This window comes from Thamnophis elegans, chromosome 6, assembly GCF_009769535.1.
Source record: "Thamnophis elegans isolate rThaEle1 chromosome 6, rThaEle1.pri, whole genome shotgun sequence".
Lineage (NCBI taxonomy): Eukaryota > Metazoa > Chordata > Lepidosauria > Squamata > Colubridae > Thamnophis > Thamnophis elegans.
Window position 1 is genome coordinate 30,345,788 of NC_045546.1, and position 23,075 is coordinate 30,368,862.

General features: G+C 34.5%; 1 protein-coding gene across 2 annotated transcripts; it reads right to left on the bottom strand.

Annotated features, from left to right (window-relative positions):
- Positions 1-343: 343 nt before the first annotated feature.
- On the bottom strand, positions 344-22,659 carry GRAMD1C (GRAM domain containing 1C). 2 transcript variants are annotated; one of them, XM_032219256.1, is made up of 13 exons: positions 22,525-22,659; positions 18,196-18,314; positions 17,027-17,147; positions 15,376-15,547; positions 13,145-13,288; positions 11,815-11,933; positions 10,826-10,968; positions 10,223-10,326; positions 8,896-9,072; positions 7,454-7,511; positions 4,933-5,043; positions 2,534-2,636; positions 344-1,327 (listed from the first exon to the last, which is right to left on the bottom strand). In XM_032219256.1, the coding sequence occupies exons 2-13, from the start codon at positions 18,237-18,239 to the stop codon at positions 1,250-1,252; spliced, it is 1,374 nt and encodes a 457-aa protein (XP_032075147.1). In that variant the 5' UTR covers positions 18,240-18,314; positions 22,525-22,659; the 3' UTR covers positions 344-1,249. The 2 variants fall into 2 exon arrangements, with proteins under 2 accessions (XP_032075147.1, XP_032075146.1); XM_032219255.1 differs by having other exon boundaries at positions 13,145-13,291.
- Positions 22,660-23,075: the final 416 nt, after the last annotated feature.

Here is a 23,075-nt window from a genome sequence, read left to right on the forward strand (position 1 = left end):
AAGGACACTTGGCAAAGATGAGACAGCAACTTTGTTTGTTATTTTATCAAATTATAAACTAAGAAACTGTAGTAGCTTACACTTACTAATACATTGCCATCCACATTAGTACTAGTTGTACTGTGATTAATAATTATTTTTCAAAATCCCTTGGGTGTGTCTGGTTCATCAGTTAAACTAGTTTTATATATAAGGACTATAAAGCACTTTTGATAAAAGACAAATGAAAATAATGTCTCCTAACCAGAAGTCACAAATAGGATTACTTCCTTTCTTTAACAGAAAGAGACACAGCATAATCAAAGTACTGTATGTTCATAATTTTATTTGCATCACACTTTCAATGTTTTTGTTCTTTTTTATCAGAAGTACAATTAGAATTTTTTATTGGATAGTTAATTTTCTTTATCAGAACAGAACATTTACATATCACAGTCTGCATCTTTAATTGTTACAAGGGACATGATCCCCCAGGCCTTGAAAACTATAAAACTATAAAATTATACGTATATTCTTACAAAGAGCTCTCTAAGGTTGTAATATATAAATCAAATTATACATTAGTTACTTTTTAAAGATATGTAGGGTTGTCATTTTAAAATATGACTTCCAGACATGAATGAAAATTCCCTGAGAATTTCTGAGAATTGAAATGATAGTGACTAAGGAGAAGAAATGTTATAATCCATAAAACAAACTCCTCCCAAACAGAAAAAGCTACATGTAAAATTTAGGTTTATTCATAGAAATCTGGAACAAATAAGCCAAATGTTGGAACAATTTAGTTTTGAAGATTTTTTTACATAGATAAAAGAAAAATGTGAAAAACTTTGCATGTGATAAACCAAACATTTTATATTGCATTTTATCATTTCCATATAAATCCAGTGTTTATTACTTTATACAGTACAGTGCAGGGTTTGCTGAAGTGTTTATCTCTAATGTACATATAATTATCAGCTCTCATTGTGTTCTCAAACATTCATTTCCACCAGTATTCACAGCTCAAGAAAGTGTTTTCACACATACACACACACATATACACAGAAACACACATATGAGACATCAAGTGGGTCAGGAAGATTCATAAAGTTTCACAATTTCACAAGAAAATTCTTTTTAAAAGAAGCTTAATTCAGAACAACATTTATTTTATATAAAAGTATTGTGATGAAAAGACTAATAAAGTAGCAGCTTTACCATCACAGCAATATATTTTCATTCTTCTTAGTAGCTGGTTTTGGTGACATCAACTTTCAGGCTTCCCATCTTTGGTTGTGTTTAGGTGATCAAAACTATGCTGGAGCATAGACAATGAGGTCTTCAGCTGAAGTGATCAAAATTGCATGAGAAATACTCAACAAAATTATACTTTAAATCAGAAATGTAATTATTTCCAACTCAAAGCAATTCTAGGTTTTACAGGAAAATATTCTTATATCCCCTTTTCAGTTGGAACCCTTAATAAGGACTTGCAAAGATAGAAAGAAGGGGAGGACACTAGTTTACTTGGCAGGTAGTGCTGTTTTAATTATCAGACTGAGATAACATCATATATAATACCAATGAAAGTCAGCCAGCATTTATTTAAGCTCTAGCTTTCTTCTGTATTACTCTGTACTTTCTTCTGTACTATTATTGGCACCAAGAGTTCCGAACCTTTAAGAAATCTTCCTAATTCTAATCAACGCAAAATGAAAAAAGGGAAAAGATAAAGCTCTCCCATCTCTCTGATTTTGGCTTCACCAGTCTCAACTTCTGTCTCCATTTATGTTAGTGTCCTGCCACTGATAAGACTCTGCAATTTATATTCTTGTATGCTTAAGGACTCCCCTAGATCTGCTTCCCTAATCTACCTTCTTATTTGTCAGGATAATCAGAAGGAAGACCTTTGATTATTGCAAGATCACTATATTGATAGTTGGTCACCTCATATCCAAACTGCTTTTAAAAGCTGTCTCTTTCGGATAATGATTGGTTCTATGTCATCCCCCTCTTCTAGGGTGAATCACCAGTAATTAGAACAATGAGCTTTTCACAATCCTCAGCATCCTCTGTCGTCATTTGGTTTCAGATTTTAGCAACTACTGTACTAACGATATTAAACCATACAAACTTTCCTGTTTAAAGATTGCACAATGCATCCTTCAGCATTATTCTCAGGTGACAGCATATTCAGTATAGCAGTTAGTTCATACTGTTACAGTTAAGGCTAGGCCATTCTTGCTGAATATAATAAGAGACTTCTGAACTAAACCAGTTTTAATACCATTAACTTGCTATAATCATCAAAAATTGTTAGAAAGTAAATGAAAAGCAATGTTGTTTCTTAATCCTCTAGATCAGTGTTTCTCAACCTTGGTAACTTTAAGATGTGTGGACTCTAATTTCCAGAATGCTGACTTGGGAATTCTGGGAGTTGCAGTCCATACATCTTAAAATTCTTAGGATGGGTAAAACTGCTCTAGTTATTCATAATAATGTCTGTACTTACATATACAATGGCTCAAAACAATAACACCAGAATACTTACCTGTTCAAGCAATGCTATAGAATCCTTTAACAACCCTTTCACATATTGGGCTTGATTCATGTTATGATGAGTTTTCTCCTTTGATGCCACATTAAGGGCTAGACTAAGGAAAGAACATAACATTAAAATGTAATATATTTGCTTCATCAAGCATGTTATTTAATCACGCTCTCATCTCTATATTAATTTTACTAGAAAAATCCACATTGAGACATATCCTAGATTACAGCATGGTGGATAGTATTTCAGTTATCTTATCAAAAATATTAAGGCTGAAAACTTTCAAGGAGAGAATATTACCATTTTGTACATTTTTTTTGCAAACCTAAGACATTGTTCTATTACAAGTACCATAGAGTGCACCATCATTTCCCATATTGTTGTGAAAATAATAGACTATAGGATCATTCAAAATGACAAATAATCAAGTGACTTTGCAAGTAAATTGCCAGGACTGGCATAAAAATAAATATTATGCATTCAAATCTTCCATGCATTATCTAGTGAACTCATGTTAGTGACAACAGTTGTACTAGAGATTCCTAATTTATTTTTTCCTGTGCTACAGCAGGACAGTGAGTTATGATATTTTTTCAGGCTCTCTGTCATGACTTTCTGGCCTTCCCCATTACTAAGAACTTTCTCATTTGAAAAAATAAATAAATGCCCAAGCACTCCAAGTATGCAAGTTTTCTTTTTTAATAAAAGCAAAGCTTAAATGAAAGGAAATTCCTCTTAGTACTGCTTCCCTAGAGTTGGGTCTTTTGAATGTGGCTGAATCAGAATTTATTTATGTATTTATAAAATATTTCTTCACTATCTCAATTTCTCTTAACTAAGATCAATTTACAAAACAGTACAACAAACCAAAATTAATACAATAAAATACACAAGTCAATCCCAAAAGGTTACTGGAAAAGAATGATTTTCAGACCTTTGAAATGTGAGCAAAATGGATGAGACCTGTATCCTGACCAAAAAAAGATTTAGATAATGGGTTTAGAATTTTCCATAGCTTTTTCCAATACCGTTTTCAAATTCTTTCCCCAAAATGGAAGGTCACAAATTGTGGTTGCTGTTTAATACTGCTGTATTGAGTGATAGTTTCTTTAGGAGAAGACACATCTCTGCTCCTTCAAGGTAGATGGTACCTCCCATCTCAAAAAGGTTTAGGCCACCTCTCAAATCCAGAAATATACATACTGTCTGGCATTAATTTCCAAATGAATGCAAGTTCTTTCATCCATGAAGAAACTCACATAAACATCATAGTGGCCATTCTTCCTCTTCTCTACCAATAAAGGGTAAAGGTAACATTAGGGTCACTAGACTCAAATCTATAGCTGCAGTAATAATGGATATTGGTAAGAATACTTGTTTGTTTGTTTGTTGTTTATTATATTTATATGCCGCCCTTTCCCCCCGAAGGGGACTCAGGGCGACTCACAACTCAAACCAGGGAAGGGGGATACAGACAAAAAATAAAAAACGACACATAACAATGCATAATTTAAAACACACGACAGTCATACCATTCGAGACGGGGGCAACAGCTCTTTAGCCCCAGGCCTGTCGGAACAGCCAGGTTTTAAGGGCCAGTATTATTGCCAAAAATATTAATAATGTTGAGTATATAACCATGTTGATTGCAATCACAATTCATTTCTTCCCAGCATTGGCCTAAGCTTTATTTTCTTGAAGTCTTTATATAATTAAGGAATCCCTTTGGTTTCTGCAATTCAGGGGAGATGGCTTGGGGCAATTATTCACCTCTGAGTTGCAAAGTACAACCTGGTGGGCATCCGGAGAAAAAAATCTAGACATCCCCAAGACAATCTGAACTGATTAGGTGCCTTCAGTGAAATATTTTAACTAGCCCACCACCAATCAAGCAAAGTGGCAACATAGATATGCACCAGAGAATGTTAACCGTTTTCTGCCATAGATGGATCAATGTCCTCAATTTTTATGATAAATCATCAACCAAAAATAAAAATTAACAAAAGTCAGCAATATCAATAAGAGAGTACAGTAGTACGGTATTACAGGAGACCTAATGCTTTTCTTAGGTGACTGCACAGCAACTCTCTGACAAATAAAATACCATCCAGAGTCCATTTCTGTTGAATCTCAGTGGAAAAAGTTATGCATTATATATCCTGCTTGAAGATCTTAATGAGCATAATACATCTAAAACCACCTGGAAGTGCTTTGGTAGCATTCCCACTTCAATACAGATCTTTTGAACAATTTTAAAGTGTTTTTGCTAAATTGTACATTTTTCACTAGCTTCAGTTTTCAGGTGAACTGCAATATGTAAATCTAACATTTGCACTAATATTAGGCCACTGAGAGCATGGAGAAAGACAAATGACAGAACAAAACAAAAAAATACTCACGTTGTTGACCCTTCATCCTGAAGTTGAACATGGTACAATGACTGAGCTGCACGCTCAATCTTTGACAATTTCAAGAACAATACGACATTCAGAAAAACCAGTAGAATTAAACTGGAAAAAAAATCCAGAGAAATGAACAGTTCACTATCATCTTGCAAAAGCATTCTTAATGGGAAGAACAAATACTATAAATATTTATAGCTTCATGACAAATGTAGCAAGATAATTAAAGCTTTGAAGTGTAAGGTATGTATAGTACTGTAAAAATGATACAAACTGTGTTCTCACAACACATTAGTCATCTCACATTCAAACTTAATGTGGCATTTGAGTCCAACTGTAAACTAGATTGTGGGCCTAGAACAGGGGTATCAAACTGATGGCGCGCAGGCCGAATGTGTCCCGTGCGGGGCCATACCCACCCCAGCTCTGCAATTGGGAAAAACGTCACGTGACAGCAATGTGACGTGGCAAGTGTGATACCCTTGCTTTAGAATGTGGATAAAGAAAACATAATAGACAGCAAACCACACTCCTAACTAGCACCGATGATGTTACCTAGTTTGGTAATGAAATATCTTCAAGAAAACAAGCAAGTCCAAACGAGCCCACATTTCAACCCCGAGCCACAAATATTCTCCTTTATGCAATCTGTTTGCAGATCATACAGAAGAGAATCAAATTCAGTCAATTAAATATGTCTCCTTTCACCTTCCTGGACCAATCCACCTGATATACATTCTCAGGATAATATAGGACTACCACAATTATAACTGATTTTGATCACTTTGGAGAAAAGACTGAATGCAAATCTCTATGTGGTATGTGCTATTTGATATTGACAATGAAATTAAAAGATTGTCTGTGTGAAACTGAAAAGGGCTAATTTCAAAACATTCTGCATTTTCCTTTGTACAGCTTTTAGGTGTGCTCTATTTCAGTGTTATGTTTTTATTCGGAAGCTCAAGGCAATATACATGGCATTCCCTCCTATTTTTCCCATAACAATCACCATGTTTACCTCAACAGGAGTGAGAATGACTGGCTCAAAGTCATTCAGTGAATTTCTTTGGCTAAGCCTACACTACACTGGTTTCTCCATGCACTGTACAAGGGTTTCCTGTGTACATTGTTGTGATATACAGACAATTTTTTTCCTGGCAAGCAGGGTGTTTCCATGCAGACCCTTTATAAGCACACCTGGGGGGTTAGTTGAAGAAATTGGGAGTCTCTCTCTTTTGCAGAGACGTTCTATAGCCTGAAGAAAACACCTTCTTGCAAATCAAACAATGCATGGACCAGTGCATCTCTGAGATTTGGAAGTAATTCTGCATCTTAATTACAAATTTTCAGGTTCTTGCTTGGGGCAAGAAACAGGATCTTGCAGATAAGAATGGTGAGCAGCTAATTATCAGAGTAATAACAACAAACCTTTCTAGGCAAACATTCCAAACATTATTTGGAAAGTATGAGGAAGGAAGATACAACCTATATTTTCAATTCCACCACTATCACCTACAATCCTCATGCCCAGTAAATGTTTAAAGCACAGAGCTTATTTTACTCCCGATGGCTTTAGTACAACATAGGACTCTAGTTTTCCAAAGGTTCATATCACTTCTTAAGTGCACTATATCCACAAAAAGCTTATCTTTTCTGCTCTCTTCTGCTCAAGAAAGGGTCCATATACAATATCAATCTTCTTATGGCTCAAATATCAATAAGCTAAATTAATTTTTTCTTCATATTTAATTGTTTGTTAAATAAACCATAAAACGATGGTAGATGGAATCAAAGGCTGCTAAGAGGTCAAGGAAAGTGAAAATGATTGCACGCAGAGATTGTCCATAAGTGCAACCAAGGCTGTCTGTGTCTCATAGTTAGGCCTAAATCCTGACTGAAGCGGTCCAGGAAATCCATTTCATCAGAGGAGGGTTGCTCCCGGTTCAGTCCAGAACGGCCGAACTGGTAGTAGCGGCGGCGGGAGGCTCCACCTACCCACCCAGACGCTTCTGCGCAGAAGCCTGAATCAATAGTAAAAAAAAATGGCGACCCACCTCTGCATTTCATCCAGGACCTGCTGGAGCTGCCAATTTCACCACCTTCCCCCAAAAGGAAAGATGACAGACTGAATGAAAGTTTTCCAGGCAGATGGGGTTAAGAGATTTTTTTTTTAAAGAAGAGGACAAACCAGGGCCTCCTTAAAAGATCTCGGGAATGTCTCCTGTTGCAGTGAGGAATTTATTACTGCATGAACCCCTACCAGTCACCCTCCTGGAAGCTTCTATCAGACGGAAAGGATAAGGGGCTAATTGACAGGTGTTTGCATTGAAAGCACAGAGGGTCCAATTTGTTATATCCAACAGGGTCATACTGTTACCAAAGTACTGGGCAAGATGACTTTCTGGGTATTGTTTCACCACTTTTACTGCCACGCTATAGGTCTTAATAGCAGCTGAGTCAGAGCCTGCCTTCATTTAGTTGCTGTAAGAGGTATTAGAAGTATCAAGCAAGTACTTACAAAATACTCATTGCCACTATGATGATGATGGTTTTATTTGTAGCATTCTTCTTCATTCCTGTTAAGCAAGGAAAATATCTTTACAACATTCTAATTTTGAAATCCAATTACTAAATCCCTTTGCTGAAGATTTATCTCCCCCAAAGCAGGAAAACAGTTCAAGGTTATGCCTGACCTGGATACTTTAAAAAAAATTATTTACAAACATATAAAATACACATACACAAAATTTAGACATACACCACATTTACCTAATACAATAGGAACAGGAGCTTCCTGTTCTTTCTAATAGCAATTTCCAATCGATATCGCTCACCTTATATTGTTTCCCCTTCTATTATATTTCGTTTGTATTTCACCATTCTTAACCCTCTTATCTTACTTCTCTGTCTGCTATATTGGCTGATTACCTCTAGTAAGTTTAAACCACTTGGATACATAAATATGTGTTAATTCTCCTTAACTACTTTGTTGTCTTCCTTCATTGATCCTTGTTTCGTTCCTCCATTTATCCCATATCTAGTAGTATTGTTTCTTCTTTTCCCTGGATTTCTTTTGTTAATTTGTCCATTTCAGCACAATCCATAACCTTTCTTATTATTTCTTCGCTCGGAATTACTTTGTTTTTCCATTTCTGGGCAAAGGCAATCCTTGCCGTCGTAATTATATGTAATATTAAATACTGAATTTCTTTTTTTATATTTCACAGTCATTATTCCTAATAAAAAAACTTCAGATTGACCTGGATACTTTTTGAACATAAGATAAAAAACTTGCTTGACTTAAACTTGAACCTGATGACTATATGGACAGGCCCATGATATTTTCTTGGTAACAGTACAGAACTGGTTTGTCTCTGCCTTTTTCTATGTTGTGTTTTATTTTTAAATTTCCTACTCTAGCCCACAGCTTCATATATTGAGTAGGCCTCCCACCCATAAACTAGGCCAGAATCCTGCTTAGTCTGTTTCAGAGCAGCGAAGGTCACTAAATGCTGCCACTTAAATTGTCTAAAATTAGAGTTGGAGGGTGCAAAGGGAAATCTCATTCAATGTGCTATAACTCACATAGCAAGAAAAGTTTCAGTATTCTAGAAAGTAAATGCAATTTGATAAAAAGGCTCATAATTATTTCAGAATTTAAAATGGTGGTTCTAGATGGAAAAATACAAACATAGCTGCATAAGTAATAAATCAAGTAGCTTATGTCAATTATCCAAAATATAAGGCTTTGTATGCCAACAGCATTTTTCTTGAACTTTATTTACAATTAGCTGCACCACACATACTTATGTTGAAATACTCTGGATTTGCTGCATATGGACAAGCAAGAAAAGCCTGTATGACACTTGTGCAGAAATACTATGACCTCTAGTAGTAAAATGAACAATGCCTTCAATTTCATAAATTGCTGGAAAAAGAAGTATTTCTACTTGAACCCACCTATATTCCCAAGAGATATTGTTCTTTTGTCTTCTGTAGAATCATGTATAGAGTGTTTAGGAAGTATCTCTTCTGAATTCCGCTGTAAAATCCACCTTCTCCTCCTTAGGACTCCAGATTTTGCAGGATCCTCAATAGGTTTGTTTATTGCATATTCTTCCACTAGTAATTCTGATTCTACAAATGACAGAATCGGTTTTCCAGTTTCTGTTTTTACTTTATAGTTTCTATTTTTTTTAAGCTAACCTTCTGGAACAGTATCTACTGTTGAGTTTTTACTTTATAGTTTCTATTTTTTTTTAAGCTAACCTTCTGGAACAGTATCTACTGTTGAGATTTCTGTTGTCAGAAATCATAGCTAAATTTAATGCCAGCTAAGAATTGTGGGAAATTGGTCTGATAATATCTAGTGGGCAAGTGGAAGGAGTTTTATGACATTTACAGATTGCTGGCCCAAACTCCACTACTAAGAAATTCATTAATTTTACTCATGCCTGTTTCTCTTTATGTCTCTCTCTATTAACACATAATCAGTTATATTTACAAAATGATAATTTAAGTCAGCAGTATGACAAGAATCAGATCTGCCTACTGAAATACAGAAACTGCACTTTCCACTTAAGAAAAAACAAGAAATGTGCATTTGATATACTGATAAATGTTACATTCTAGGAAAAAAGAAAATGAATCCAAGATAAGCTTTTCTAAAAAAAAACAAAAAACACCCAATTACTTGACTTTGAAACTCAGTAAATCTTGAGTTTCATACAGAATCAACCCTCAAAATTTCATTGATATATACAATAGAAACAATACTGGAATAGTAATATGATTTTATTTTATTTTTTGCTGCCTTGGAATTATCATAAACTGGTTCAAGATTTCCAGGAAAGAAATAGCAAGCTGAACATGGCTCCATTAAGACCATGATGGAATAAAGATGACTCCTCTCTAGACAAGGAGATTTTGATTTTGGAAAGTTATAAATGGATAAATGGTCCAGATGGATTTGAAGTAACATTTTGAAATCAATTATAAAACTTTTGCCTGGGAAATGCTATTGTTTTACATTCTTAAACAGAAAAAAATGATTGCTTGGAACTTTGAAGCATGAACACTAGAGGGATCAGAATGAATAAAAATTTACAATTAAATTTGACTTATTAATACCGAATGGAGCAAAATACTTTTGCATTGATGTATTGAAGTACATTTGTGACCAATAGACCCAGAATACAGCAGTTCACTTCACTATTTCTTAATAGTCAAGCTAATTAAATATAAAAGTAATGGATACCATTGTCAAGAATGATGACAAAATACTTACCAAGTTGTTTGAAATTTTCCTGGATACTTCCCCATGTATTCTTTTCAATTATATTCTTGACAAGCCCCCATGGTTGTTTTTTGTATTTCACATCTGAGGAAATCCTGTAACAAACAAGAATAGAGCTAGCAACTGATTGGAATACAACTATAGGTAAGGTCAGTATTTTCATCCATTTTGAGAGCAATTTTTTAGGCTTTCAGCTTCAGGTAAGAAGCTGTATACACAAAACAAAGCATGATCACTAAGGTAACATCTTGTCTTGAACACAAACACTGAGAGCTGAATGAGGAAATAGAGAAAATAGTTGCTTCAGAACTTTCTGTTGAACTATAACTTTGAATGATAGATGTACCCATAGATTTGTAAGGTATGTAAATCATATAGCCAATATTAGTTTGTTGAAAAAAAATCTACTAAAACTTTCATAGGGGAAAAAAGTGAAACTAAAAAAAGAGCAAATATTTTTTCTATTAAGAGATCATTTTCCAATCATCTAAGTGTACAAATTAAAGTTGGGCATTCCTACGCTTCCTTGTTTTACCGAAAAGCTGTCTTTTATGATTTCCAATTTTATTACTGTCATTAAATGAAATGTCTCACCGGAGTCTGCATTTTTGACCGGACATATGAGAGATACTAAAACTGTTCACAATGTAGAAGTAATCATGGTAAGGCACATCATGTGTCACCACCTCTGCGTCTACTTGGTAAGACCGATCTTTGTGGCTTCGTTTACGGAGCACCTATTATGGAAGCAGAAAAGGACTTTTTTTTAAAAAATGCTGATGTTCAAAAACTAACTGGGATAAATTTTGCACCACAATTAATGTAGAAGTCTTGAAAGAAAGTATACTTTTAAAATGATCGCACAATATCCTAACACAGCTTTTCTCAACCTATTGCCTCAAGTGGAAATTGGACTTCGTTCTCTATAATTCCAAGCCAAAATACTGATCAGGAATTAAGGGAATTGTTGCTCAAGGCCAGCTGTAGAGCATTAGTTTGGGGGAAAGCAAGTCTAGAATAAGATTAATGATGCCCAACTTCTTCTATTTTTTTCCTGATATTCTGTTAATGGAAACTAAAGATAGATAGCACATCTTTGCAATCCTTTCTTTTAAAGCTTCAGCTGCTGCAAAATAGCAATAGCAATAGCAGTTAGACTTATATACCGCTTCATACGGCTTTCAGCCCTCTCTAAGCGGTTTACAGAGTCAGCATATTGCTCCCAACAACAATCTGGGTTCTCATTTTACCCACCTCGGAAGGATGGAAGGCTGAGTCAACCCTGAGCTGGTGAGATTTGAACAACCGAACTGCAGAACTGCAGAAGTAGCCTGCAGTGCTGCATTTAACCACTGCGCCACCTCGGCTCCTATAAAATGTGGTGGCATGAACAGTGATGGGCTTGGCTCAGCATTTCCACATAATACCAACACTCCACAAACTGCACTGCTTCTAATTTGCTACCAAGTGCAACTTAGGGTGCTGGCTGTCACCTGTAAAGCTCTACATAGCATAGGGCCCAACTTTTTGTATGCTGTAGTTTCCGCCAGTTCAGTGTAATCTGACACACTTGCATTTTATACCTGTTTTTCTGTTGCAGTTGTGAATTTTCCAATAAGTGGATTGTTAAGTATAATTGTGTAAGTCATGGTCCTGAGTTGATTGCCTCTATTATCTTGGTTCCAAGAAGTTGACACAATATCTAAAGCCAAAAATATAAGTCATTATTGCTATTCATTTATACAGTATCATTTAGAAACCTTAAACATTCCATGAAGGGCAAAGTGAATTGAATTATGAAATTTTCATATAACATGTGGTATACAGTAATGGGTTTTAAATAATTAATCTCCAAATTTATCATTGTGAAACTGGCTTGAAACATTATAATAAAAAATGAGATTGTCCATAAATTAGTGCTTTCTTCTGGGTTTTTTTCTATGTATATTAAACCTTTTGGGGTTTTAACCCCATCAAATTATAGCAGTAGTTAATTCTATATGTGTTGGGTTGAGGCAGGAAAACATACAACAAATCTATTCAGAACAGAAAAGTAAATATGTAACCAGGCAAATGACATAAAACAATAAATAAAACAAAAGAAAACAATGAAATAGCAATGAAATAAAATAAACAATAAAAGCAAAAGCAAAATGATGTTGGTATTTTTAACAGCAGCCTAGGATTAATTGCAATACCCTAAAAGAAACCTACTATTAGCGCCACTATTTTCTGCAACAGTCTATTTTTATCTGCATCCATACCTAATGTTTGGATGCACTTCTGCTTTCTCTACTCAGGTGATCAGTGCTCAATTTTATAAGTTCATTCTTCTATTTACAGTATGATAACCTATTGTATCCAGCTGCATTTTGTTAATTCAATATAACTTGCAAAGAAATATCAAATTGTGAATTCAAATCCTTATGTGTTGGTGGCCAATAAGCCAAAACTTGTCAGCATGTTTATATTCTGACAGTGACTGCGTTAAATAATCATTTCCTAGCTTTAAAAAAAAGTCAAAATACTGCATCCAAATGTTCAGTTATATCTAAAGGCTGAATAACCTTCTCAAAAGCCAAGATCTGAGCTAAATTTAAACCATAGTTTGTTTCAGAATGATTATTAATTATTAATACATTCTCAATTCAGATGTTATCCAGAAGATATAATTGCTTATAGTTTTTTTACTTGCTTGCAAAGGGAGCAAAGGGAAGAGCAAAAGAAGTGTATATAGCTGCAGGAAACTAGGCAAGACCTAATTATCTGAATGCAACCATGAAAAAAAATGGGTTTACATTATATTTGAATCCAGCCTTTGTACCAGATGCTTTTCACAAAATATTCATCTTGTTAAAAGGGAAATTAACTTGTTTTTTCTCAATGTAGACAATACAAATTAAAATAGTTTACCTGTTATATTTCTAGTCCTGAGATATGTCTGCATGAAATGGGAATTGGTGAAAAGCATTTCAAACAGCTTATCTGCACCAATACGGAAAATGCGATTAATAAAGAGTTTTCCATGGAGTTCACACTCAAGGGTGGCTTCCTCAGCTACTGGAGAAAAATTTAAAACATAGGTTAAAAACTCTGTAACAGTTACATCAGGAAAAAAAAATCCCAAAATATGAAATTGTCTGCACTACTTAAGGGACGTCAAAGGTACAATTATGTGAGACAATTTGAATCAAGCTACGAAATGCAGGTTCCTATAATAGTTCCTATTCCCAGCAACTTTCCTGACAAAAATCCCCTAACTGGAAATCTCCAAGTTTATTTTAGAAAACTCCTTAAGCATTTATGGAAGTTTAGAATTAGAAGATTTAATGAAAATTTGTCAGTTTACTAGCCTATAAAGTGTGAAAGATTCTAGAAATCTACAGTTATGAAGGGCTTTAAAAAGCATTCCTTGATGTTGAAGGTGGTGACAGGAGAAACAAAAACAAAACTTACAAAAGAATAATCAAAGATACTATGAAACATATAGAGAGAGGAAGAGGAGGAGAAGATGTTATCAGCTTATCATTTAATCTTAATTCATCAATGGACTGAAAAAGAAAGAAAATAGCTGAGTTGTAACTGTAAGTATGGAAGGAAGATTCTTCATCATTAAAATAAAACACTAGTACCACAACAGTAGGATTCAGATTATAATGCCAGTATGATCATTATTACTGAAATAATAATATAACATAGAGAAATTGAGATTGTTGTCTCCTGTCTTTTCTCAACATTGGCTTCATGGGCGAACAGCGGAAACTTCACATGAGATGGTAGGTTTTTCCAGAATAACGACAGGCAAGTACTGAAAATACCTGCAAAATTAGCTAGTAAAGTAATTAATAGCACTGGCCATATGATTAATATAAATGAAGATAATTCATAAGTCATGTCTTCTCCTGCTTTAAGTGCAACATGTTTATTGCTTTAAGAATCTCACAAAAATTAAGCACCCACTGGTATTTGCAGAAATGGACAAATAGAATAACAGAGTTGGAAGGTCTTCTAGTTCAATCCATTCCCGAAGCAGATACTCCTATACCATTTCAAAAAAATGGATTGTCCAAATCAGAATTATTTACTAGAATTTTGGAATTATTTACTAGAAAAGTAAAGCAAACAGTACTGTTGCATGAAATGACTTACGTTCATTGCAACCTAGTGCTCATGTCATGGAAAGCTTTAGTGTTAGGGAAGATTTCATTTTGGAACAATTTGCGGGCTGTTACAGAAACTTCACTGTCTGTAAAAGGTCTTATGGCAGTATCCGCATCACCATCATTATGTGCTGAATAGTGCCCCTCATCCATGGCTATGACAAAGGCTTCATCAATACTATAATTGTGGTTGGCCTTGGAGTAGCCAGGGATACTGGGAAGGGGGAGGGACAATTGACGCTATGTCTGCAGTAGCTTTGTTTCTAATTTATATTGTGTAGATCACATAATGACATCACATTGATGTAAAAGATAAAATAGCAGCCATTGGCAGAATATGATTTCTGAGTGGTGAAGCACCAGGCTAGAAGCCAGGAGACTGAGTTCTAGTCCTGTCTTGGGCATGAAAGCCTAAGTCAGATGATTTTGGACTAGACGTTGTCTCTCGGTCCAATCTTAGTGCACAGGGTTGTTGTGGGGAAAATAAGAGGAGGAAGAAGTATTGTGCACATTCTCCTTCAGTTATTTATTTATGTATTGATTTGACTAGTTATATTCCACCTTTAACATTTTTACAAATAACTCAGGGCAGTGAACATATTAAACACACCTTCCTAATTAAGAAAAGGCAAGATATAAATCTTTTTAATGATCTTTAGACAATATTTCCACATTCTTGTTTGTACAGAAGCTCTCCAACTGGTTCTATTGTCTCTTTCTTTCAAACCTGACAGTAAGTAATAAACTATTGAAGGAGAAACAGGATGGACAGTTTACATGTACTGACTGTGTCCTCCAACCTGACACTATCTCTCAAGGTCTTCAGGATCTATTGCCTAAGGCAGCCACAATACTCAGCCATTTTCTATCAGTTTTACTAGCCGTAAGATAAGCAGAAGTAGATTCCATAGATAAAGACAATTTGTTTTCTTTTATTGCTGTAATTTGTACTGTACAGAACAATAAGACTGGAACGTTATTTACCGTCTTCATCACTTTCTGAGGCACTGCTCTTCTCCTTAGGAAAATTCTCATTTACATCCAAGGATTGTAATAAAACTTTGTGTGGTACAGCATCAGAGAGCTTCCTTTCTAAAGGAATCAATGAATTCCTCTTGTCTTGTTTATCATAATAACATTCCTCTGGTTCAGCAACCTAATAAAGTAGAATATCATTCTCACAGCCATATTAGTTAATAACATGACAATTCACAATCCTAGCTATCCAAAAAGAAAATACAAAAACCTTCTAAACCCTTCCAAAACCACTCACAAACTTCTAAAAACACACATATCTATACACATTTCAAATACAGATAGTCCTCAACAATTCAAACACTTAATATACTTTAGATAATATTATAAGTGGGGCGTGACTTTTAATATACTTTAGATAATATTATAAGTGTGGCCTGATTTTTGGTATACTAAGATAGATAGATAGATAGATAGATAGATAGATAGATAGATAGATAGATAGATAGATAGATAGATAGATAATTGATTGATTGATTTGTGGTTGTTTGTGTGAGTGTGTACGTGTATCTTAGCAGTATCAAATGCCAAGAAAAAAGCATTTGATAGTCATGTTGGAGTGAAAGTATAGTAATATAATATGTAATAACAGGATTTTGTTATATATAATGACAATACTTTGAAACCTGTTAAAAAATCCAAATTTCTAACTATATACATATTATCACCATGCTATGCTACATATTTTCAGTATATCCACAGTAATAAGAATTTTAGTCTACAAGAGCATGACTAGCTTGATTTCTATTTTTCATTTGATTTTGTAGGTTACTTTTAAAAAATTCACTGAATAATAGCAAATATGTTATATAAGATTATAATTCATTTGAAAAAGAAATTAATGGTCATCAGTAATTTCATAAAATGTAACAATAAAGAGTATAACAACAAGGAAAATGTGTTACTAAATCAGAAGGGCTTATTTATGAACCAATAAGGAATTCACTGAACTATATTCAGTGTAGGAAGCTATTCATTTTATTTATTACATTTTAATGCTGCCCAACTCACTAATATAGTAATTGGGAGGCTTACAATATAAAAAAAAGTAAAAGTGCTAAAAAATAATTAAAATTAGAATAAAAACGTTAAAAGTTAAGAATCTAGACAATGGGCAATCTGGTGATGAGAATCTTTTCTGTCTCGTCATCCTTCCCCAATGAATAGGCCCCATCAGCTCCCAGGCCAAGCAACGAAACAAAGTTTTAAGGCTCTTCCAGAAAGCCAAGAATGTCGGTGTGGAACTCACCTGTGATGAGAGAATATTCCAGAGGATGGGGGCCACAACAGCTATTTTATCATACTTTGGATATAGCTTATAACACAGTTCATTTAACAAAACTGATTTCTCAAAGAATATGGGAAATCTATTAGCAGATAGGCAATCTGCATTTGTGTAGCTATATAGATTGCCTTGCATTAAAATATTTATTTGATTATATTTTTATATTTAGCTTTGATAAATTCTAAATATTTAAACTATATTGTTGTTAAACTATGGTGTATATTTAAACAGTATATATTTATATGCAGGTATATAAAACAAGTTAATAAAGTAAATAATGCATTTATAGTGAAAAGCAATGTTTTAAAAGCTTACTTCTAAAAGTGAGTTTCCAGTAAGAAATTCCGTCTCAACTTCAGTCAGAGCAGTGGATTCTTGAACTATACCAACAGCCTTAGCTGGTTCCTTATCTCCAGATTCATCACTAAGGCTAGATCTGTACAAAAATAGCAACAATGTTAATTCGTACTTATTCTATAACTATTTGTTAATACAGTAGTATTGGATTTAAAGTAGATTGGAAAACAAATCTGCCTTAAACATTCAATCTTTCTACCATAAAATGATGTCTTTATCTCTTAGAAACATCATTTTATAGAACTTGTCAAAAAGTAGTCCCATTGTGTTGTATTTGTTGCATGAATGAGGGAAAAAATCCCTTTCTCATCTATAGTTTTATTTTCCCAAATATCTTCTGTATAATTACTCACATCTAAGATGACTAGGCAAAAGGACAAACGGGATAGGATAGTTTTCTCCAAGCTAAAGCTCATCATATATGATCTCTAGCTAGCAGTTATTGAAGTTACCAATTTGGGATTGCAGGAGTTGAAATCCAAACTACCTAAATAAGTACTTGGTAGAACAAAGCCTAAGTAGAGGCTTGGTTTGAAAACAAAGTGTTTCCCAGCCAATGCCTAAGCACATACCATTTGTTGCTAGCTATTGTGAAGATTTGTGGCAAATGGGGGGATGGGGAACAGACCATGTGGCAACGGGATAGAAAGCATGTTCAGTTCTGCTTTAGAAACCTAATAGTTTATAGCTAAATAAGTCAATTTATGATAAGGTCCAAGGTCCAAGCATTAATTTGAAGATGTATTGCCTACCTATTCAAGTGGACCAGAAACCTATACAACCTGAATTGATCTGCTCTTAATCATGACAATACCATTGCATGCAAGCAACCATACCAATGCCATATTTGTTGTGCTTATATAATAATCTTCTATAAAGATTCTGTAAAATGAATCTTCTGTCTATAACTAAACAATTTGCATATTCAAAAACATTTAAATACTACTGTTTCATTATGTAGTGACACCAAAGATAAAAAGTTTTCAGCAACCTGGATAACAAGCATTAGTACCTGATGGAATAAATTATACCAAGTTTATATCGACAGATGATCCTATCAAAAAAACACAACCTCCAAAAAAGCAAAAATCACAGTAACAGTGTGGCAATCTATAGTATTTCCTTACCTTAACTGTCCATTCTCTTCAGATGATGAATAAATGCTTTCCATCTCTTCTATATTCAAGCCAAGCTCAGAGCCATAGCTCTGGTGGACAAGCTGCCAGAATTCCTGTTTGGTTAATTTCTGGGAAACAGAAGAAAATGTACATGAACAACAATGGCAAATTGTTCACAAATTAATTATTGATTGTTAGTCAGTAAATCATTCTAATAATCTGAAAGGACTGTTTCATAAGAGCATTCAATAACCTCAATATTAGTATACACAGGCATCTTGTTTTGGGGCTGCCAGAACTATTCAGTTTAGCCATCCCAACAGTCTTACACACACACCCTGGGCCCCCTCTATCCGATTCCTGAAATAACACCCCAAGACATTTTAACTATTGAGAACAGCTGCAACTTCTTAACTCATATTAATTGTACAAGGCCACAATCATTGTCAGCATTCTTAGGGTCAGAAGCTTCTCTCCTCAAATGTTAAACAGACCCTGATCAAAGACCTGTAGCAAAATAGCAAGTGAAGCAGAATAATGTATACTTAAGAGCTATGTTTTTTCTAGATCTGCAGTTTCAGAATATTCTACTTTTGTCCTAATCACTACTAAATTGTTTTCCGCTTTGCTATATCAGAAGAACACCTGTGTCCTGTGCTGTGGAATAGAGCACATATTCGACTTTCCATAATATTACATTTGTACCAAATTATCTTTCAGTAGTCTTGTCTTGACATTAAAGATATAACTCCTTCAATCCCTTTTCCAACACAGCACTTCATTATTTCTCTAATCACCCTCCTTGCTATAATATGTGGGAATGACCTTGGGAGACAGGGAGAAGAAATGCAGCCAAAGAAATGGTCAGATAATAGGCAACTTCACCCACAATTGGAGTGGGATGAGGCAAGCAGCTCAGAAAGGACCTCACTCCTAGTTTTTTGCGTTGTAAAAGGGATGTGAGGAGGGAAAGTGTGATTTCAAATTTTGCAAGGTTCCTGTTACATTGCATTATAATACAATAGAATTAGCTCATCTGATCATGTTTACTATCTGATCTACCTCTCAAGATGATTGCCTTTCTCTGAATCCATTCTAATTTATCTGAATCCTTCTAAAAACATATCAAGCAGAACTAGAAATTGAGCTCAAAGTTGGGACTAAGCGAAGTAGAATAAATATTATGACACGTTTGGGTCATATTTACTTTATAATGTACTATTGTTCCAACCTTTTTCACAAATACCAATCTAAGTCAGATGTTATATGTGTGTTTTTCGTTTTCGCTTCCTACATAGAGAATTTTGCACTTGCTTCTGATAAATATCCTTCAGTTACTTTCAAGCTATTTAACTTATGAAAGTTTTGAATGTTATTTTTCTCTTCTAGGATAGGTAGCTAACCCAGTTTGTTTCATTTAAAAAACTGATAAGTGTTCCCTCCATTTCTTCATTCAAGCCATTAATAAAAATAGATGTTTAGAGAACCCAAAACTAAACCTTGGGGGTCCATGCTTGATAATTTCTCTTGAATTTAATGAGGACTATTCATGTACTGAGCTACATTTTTGAGCCATTTTGATAGTCACTTAATTATCATGCCATCCACCTACTATAACTAGCTTGCTGATAAGAATTTCTTGAGGTACTTTATCAAATGCCTTGAAGCTAAGATGTACTGTCAATAGCATTCCCACAATCTATTAAGAAAATTATCTGATTGAAAATGAGTCAAGGTTAGTTTGGCAAGCCTTCTTCCTATACATTCATTCCACTTCATTAAATAATTTGGAGATTTCATAATTACAAACAAGGAATCAGGGAAAAGAAAGTTGTATTTATGCTTCTTTCTAACCACACAGAATAAATTACAAGCATATAAAAATGATGCTTTAACTTGGACTCCTTATTGGTTTAATAGTAGTACTAAACCATAAAGAATTTCCATGTCCACAGAATAAAATGTACCCTAGTTAATAATATTAAATATGCCATGAATTCTAATAGTTTATAAGAGTTATCTATTTGAAGTGTATTACCCAATGTTTAACATGGACATTCCTTATTATTTCCAAGGTTTATCTTAAGTTTTTATGATTGCAACAAAATCATATTATCTGTCATAAAGCAATGAATGCAAACAAGCCATGCAAATATGTAAGCAAAAATGCAATTTACACAGTATTACACTAAATCACCTTAGCAAGGTGATTTAGCAAGGAATTTTTACAATAAACGCTAATACAGTGAACCTCATTATCTGCAGGTTTTGAGTATCCATGGTTAAAAAACAAAGATCTAATTAAATTGTCCATAGCAAATGGTTTCGATATTATCTGCATTTTTAGGTTTGCAGTTTCCTTTCATCCATCATTTGGTGCATTCATAGAATTCTCTTTGATTTCCTGGTGATACTAGCAAACTGCTGCATTCTGATGTTATACTGTCATTCTCTTTCTGCAAGGTACTTCCCCACAGTAAAAATAAGCAATGTGCAGGGGAGAACTCTGCTGAGTAAAATGGCATATGATCACAGAACATATTTCTCTTTATTAACCAAATAAATCAGAGAACTTTTCAATTGTTACGGAATTTAAACCCCCATTTAGCTTAGGTTCAAACTTCTGTTATCCGCAGCTGCACTATCCATAATTGCATGGGGTTGCAGTGGATTGTTTCCACATTATTACAAAAAGATTCAATAACCATTTGTCTGAAATGGTATATGATTTCCTGCTTGAGTAAGGGGTTGGACTAGAAGACCTGAAAGATCCTTTTCAACTCTGTTATTCTGTTATTTTCCTGAGATGTAAAAACTGTCCCCCAGCCTCAGAATACAAGAGTGATCAGAAATTGTGAAAAAGGTACCCTTGTATAGTTGACAGCCTAACATATAGAGATATTAAGCAGGGTAAATAGGGAATACTTTAAAAATGTATATGGGCCTTCCCATTACAGATGAAAAGTAGATGAAAAATGTAAGAAATAAAGAGAGGATAAAGTACTTACTGTAAGTCTCTTCTGAATGAAAAGTCAAACAGAAATACATAGATGAGACTGTACTCAAATTTTGCTGAGCATGCAACAAATAAACTCATTTAATGCAGGTGGAGCAGATTTATTCTTGTGATGTGCTACAATCTTCACCACCTTGGTACTCCCTGGATAAGATGAGATATTTTCTCACGGATGATGGCAGCTATCTTTGCTTTGTTCCCACAATGTGAGTAGTGTGGCTTTTGTTGCCACATTGCAATACCACACTTACTGAAAATGGCTTAGTTTTAACTAAGCACGATGTATGAAACAAACCATTGCTATAAATCATGTTTTTAAATTAGAATTACACATGAATCAGGACAATATGACAGTCAATAAACCAGAGTAAAACCGAACAGTAGCTTAGTATATTAAATGAACCCAGTAGCGTCACTGCTATTATTCTGCAAAGATAGCATGTACTTAATGCATGACATTCAAGGAAGATATGATATACCCAGTCACTCCATAACTTTTTCTAGTTTCTTAATAGCCATCAACAGGTATTTCAAACAGAGATCTCCCATTTAGATCTAAAGATGTTAAGAACTGAATCTACAGCTTTCTGCATTCTAAGCATCTACTCTTAGCTTATGGCCATATTTTAATGATCTCCTAGATACAAAGAAGCAGCATCAGTGCTTGCTCAAAGACAACCCATACAATTGTGCCAATTCTACATATTGAAACACTATGTCTGTGTTCATATAACTTGCTTATCATAATTATTTACCTAATCGCTTTCTGGATTTGCACAATCCCTAAACCAAAAATGTATTAAATGTCCCTAACAAACAAAATTAAAAGCAATCATAATTAATATATAAATATAGCTGTTAGTAAAGTGTTGGTTAAACTTGATTAAGCCATGCAAATATTTTTCTTCAACTCAAATAACAATGATATTCTTTCTGATTTAAGAGCAAGAAAAACTAACTTTAACTTTAATAGAAAAAATCTATTGAGTCTAAAGAAATTATGGATTTAAGAGCAACAGGTTTCTCATGTAAGCCTGAGGTCCTTTTTTCCTTCCACATTCATTTACCTGCAGTCCTCTGCATGAAAAGAGATCACATTCATAGATTTACAATACCAAAGCACAGCGAACTTCATAGTGATACTCAGGAAACTGGACATATCATTAGGGCAAAGTTAACAAAGGCAACTTCAGGGTTGAAGCAACTTTCCGTCACTGAAAATCAGCACTTCCTGTAGTGTCAGAATGCCTCCTCCTCAAGCCATTTAACTAACAAAGCAAACTAGAAGCCGGCAAGGGAAGTAAAATCTAATCTAAACTTACCTTGTACAGAAGTTTCTTTCCAAGAGTGGCAAAAACTATAGAGGTACCGCTTTAAAAGAATCAAAACAAAACTCCACTTTGAGCAAAAAGTGTTGCATTTATACAAATTCTACTCCTGGCACTCGGAAAGCTGTTAAAAAGTGGGCAGGTCTGATTTTAGTTCTGTAAGTTGTTCCTTGTACCAGCCCGGTTTCAGCTCCTCCCATCAAGGAAACAAATCTACATCTGTGAAGCACACAGATTAAAATTTCTAAAGATCTGTTGAGGCTTTTTTCTGTCTCGTACACAGGTTACCGGAACATGCATAAGAAGAACCGATTCAGAGGAAAATTTCTCTTCTGCTCCTTTCCAAAGAACTGCATTAAGTTATTACAGTATCTCCTAGGAGCGATTTGAAAGCTGCATGTGTGATAACGTTGCTAATAATTCTACTCAAAGTTCATCAACTGTACTTTGATGCAAGAGAAGTACCCAATCTACATTCCTAGGCATAGCCTCCTTATCAAATTTCTCTTTAACCCTTTTGCCTTGATCCACATAGATACAAGTGC